General features: G+C 40.7%; 1 protein-coding gene across 2 annotated transcripts in view; it reads right to left on the bottom strand.

The window, feature by feature from the left end:
• The window catches only part of LOC122084499, a 9,969-nt gene extending 8,410 nt beyond the window's left edge, over nt 1–1,559 (bottom strand). The window contains exons 1-2 of one of the 2 annotated variants that reach the window (XM_042652784.1): nt 979–1,559; nt 249–692 (exon numbers count right to left, since the gene is read on the bottom strand). In XM_042652784.1, the coding sequence (XP_042508718.1) occupies nt 249–692; nt 979–1,389 (855 nt within the window). In that variant the 5' untranslated portion in view covers nt 1,390–1,559. The remainder of the gene's footprint in view (nt 1–248; nt 693–978) is intronic. The other variant, XM_042652785.1, reaches the window with a different exon arrangement.

Raw genomic sequence — 1,559 nt, 5'->3', positions numbered from 1 at the left:
AGAGAGAGAGAGAGAGAGAGAGAATTCTGAATATGTTCTCTTAAATTTTAGCCTTCATAGTGCATAAAACATTATTTCATATTTTTCAATATTTCAGGTATTAATTAAATTGAAACATAAAATTGTATTGAATTTAAAGTATAAAATCACAGAATTCTCTCAAACTGGATGTTTTAGAGATCCATGCATCCCAGTCTACAAGGAAATCTGAAGCATTTGACCTAAGGGGAAAATGTGGAATATCCTACCTCAAAGAAAACAAGACCAGGCTCCACACCCATGAAATCTTCTTCCATCACATCACTCGTCCCAAAGTCAATTGATTCAAATGCAGGCAAATCATGATTAAACCCACTCATGTGAACAGCTTCCTTCATGGAAGAAGAGCCATCTCTATCTCTACCAGCTTCTGTCCTTCTGCTGCTGCCTCCTGCCTGTTGCTTTATTTCACCATGGGGATTCAAAGTCACCCAATTTATTTTTCTTCTGATTTGAGGACGATGCCCTCCTGAAGTGGACTGCACGGGTTCAATGTGGGAAAGAGTGTAGCAGTCATAGAGGTATTCATTTTTGTTTCCAAGTTCAACTGGCTCCATCTCAGCAGTAATGGGAGAAAATACTGCTCCAATTCCCTTCCATATTCCACTTACACTACTTACAAAAGTATTCCAAGCCGGTTTGATAACAGGTTCCTATAGGATAGAACAAAACCATATTAGACAAGATATTACTGAAACAGCAGTGCTTTTCTTCTCCTCCACGGGGTTAAACTATGAGAACTCAATATCACAATCATCAGCAACATCAGTAACAGAGAGAACACAATCAATAGAGCTTTTGTCCATTACACAGAGCATCTCAAATTGCACGGACAGAAAGAAATGGTGATAACTTAAAAGCATCTTTCGATTATGTCCACTAGAAAACAACAAAAGCCGCCCTCGATAGTTGAAAAAAGGAGACAAAAGGTGGAAGTACCTGCGTCTGCAAAACGGTTTCGACCTCCATTAACATAGCTTCAGAAACCATAACCCTAGAACTCGTATTCCTCTTCCCAAAATTCTTAACTCTCCTCCCTTTCCTCCTCCTCCGACTCAATTTATCCTTCTCTGCCATTTCTGCCGCCTTGGCAAGCTTGTTGTCGACACTCCACACATTATCTTTCTCTTTAACGTTCATCCTTTCGCGACCACCGTTTTTCCTCGGCTTCTCCCCTCCTTTAGCCTTTCCTTTTTCTCCATTAAAACTACAGGAGAAGCCACAAGAAGGATTTCGATCGGAGAAGACAACCAAAGAGCTCGAGAAGGATGAGTGGTCACGATTACGAAACCCTAGAAATGATTGAGAACTCGCGAAGTTCTTACACGCGTCGAGACATGGAAACTGCATTTCGATTGATGTGTGTGTGTGAGAGAGAGAGAAGGGCGTGTAGGTATTTAATTATTGAGTGAGAATTAAAGCTTTTGCAGAGAAAGATAACGAGGATGATGCTCCATCTGAGAAGTAGAGAAGTAGAGAAGTGGAGAAGCGCGGGAATTTAGGTGACGTTTAACATTTCT

This window comes from Macadamia integrifolia, chromosome 7 (assembly GCF_013358625.1).
Source record: "Macadamia integrifolia cultivar HAES 741 chromosome 7, SCU_Mint_v3, whole genome shotgun sequence".
NCBI classification, from domain to species: Eukaryota; Viridiplantae; Streptophyta; class Magnoliopsida; order Proteales; family Proteaceae; genus Macadamia; species Macadamia integrifolia.
The sequence above is the reverse complement of the archived record's forward strand: the minus strand, read 5'-3'. Positions and strand labels throughout refer to the sequence as shown.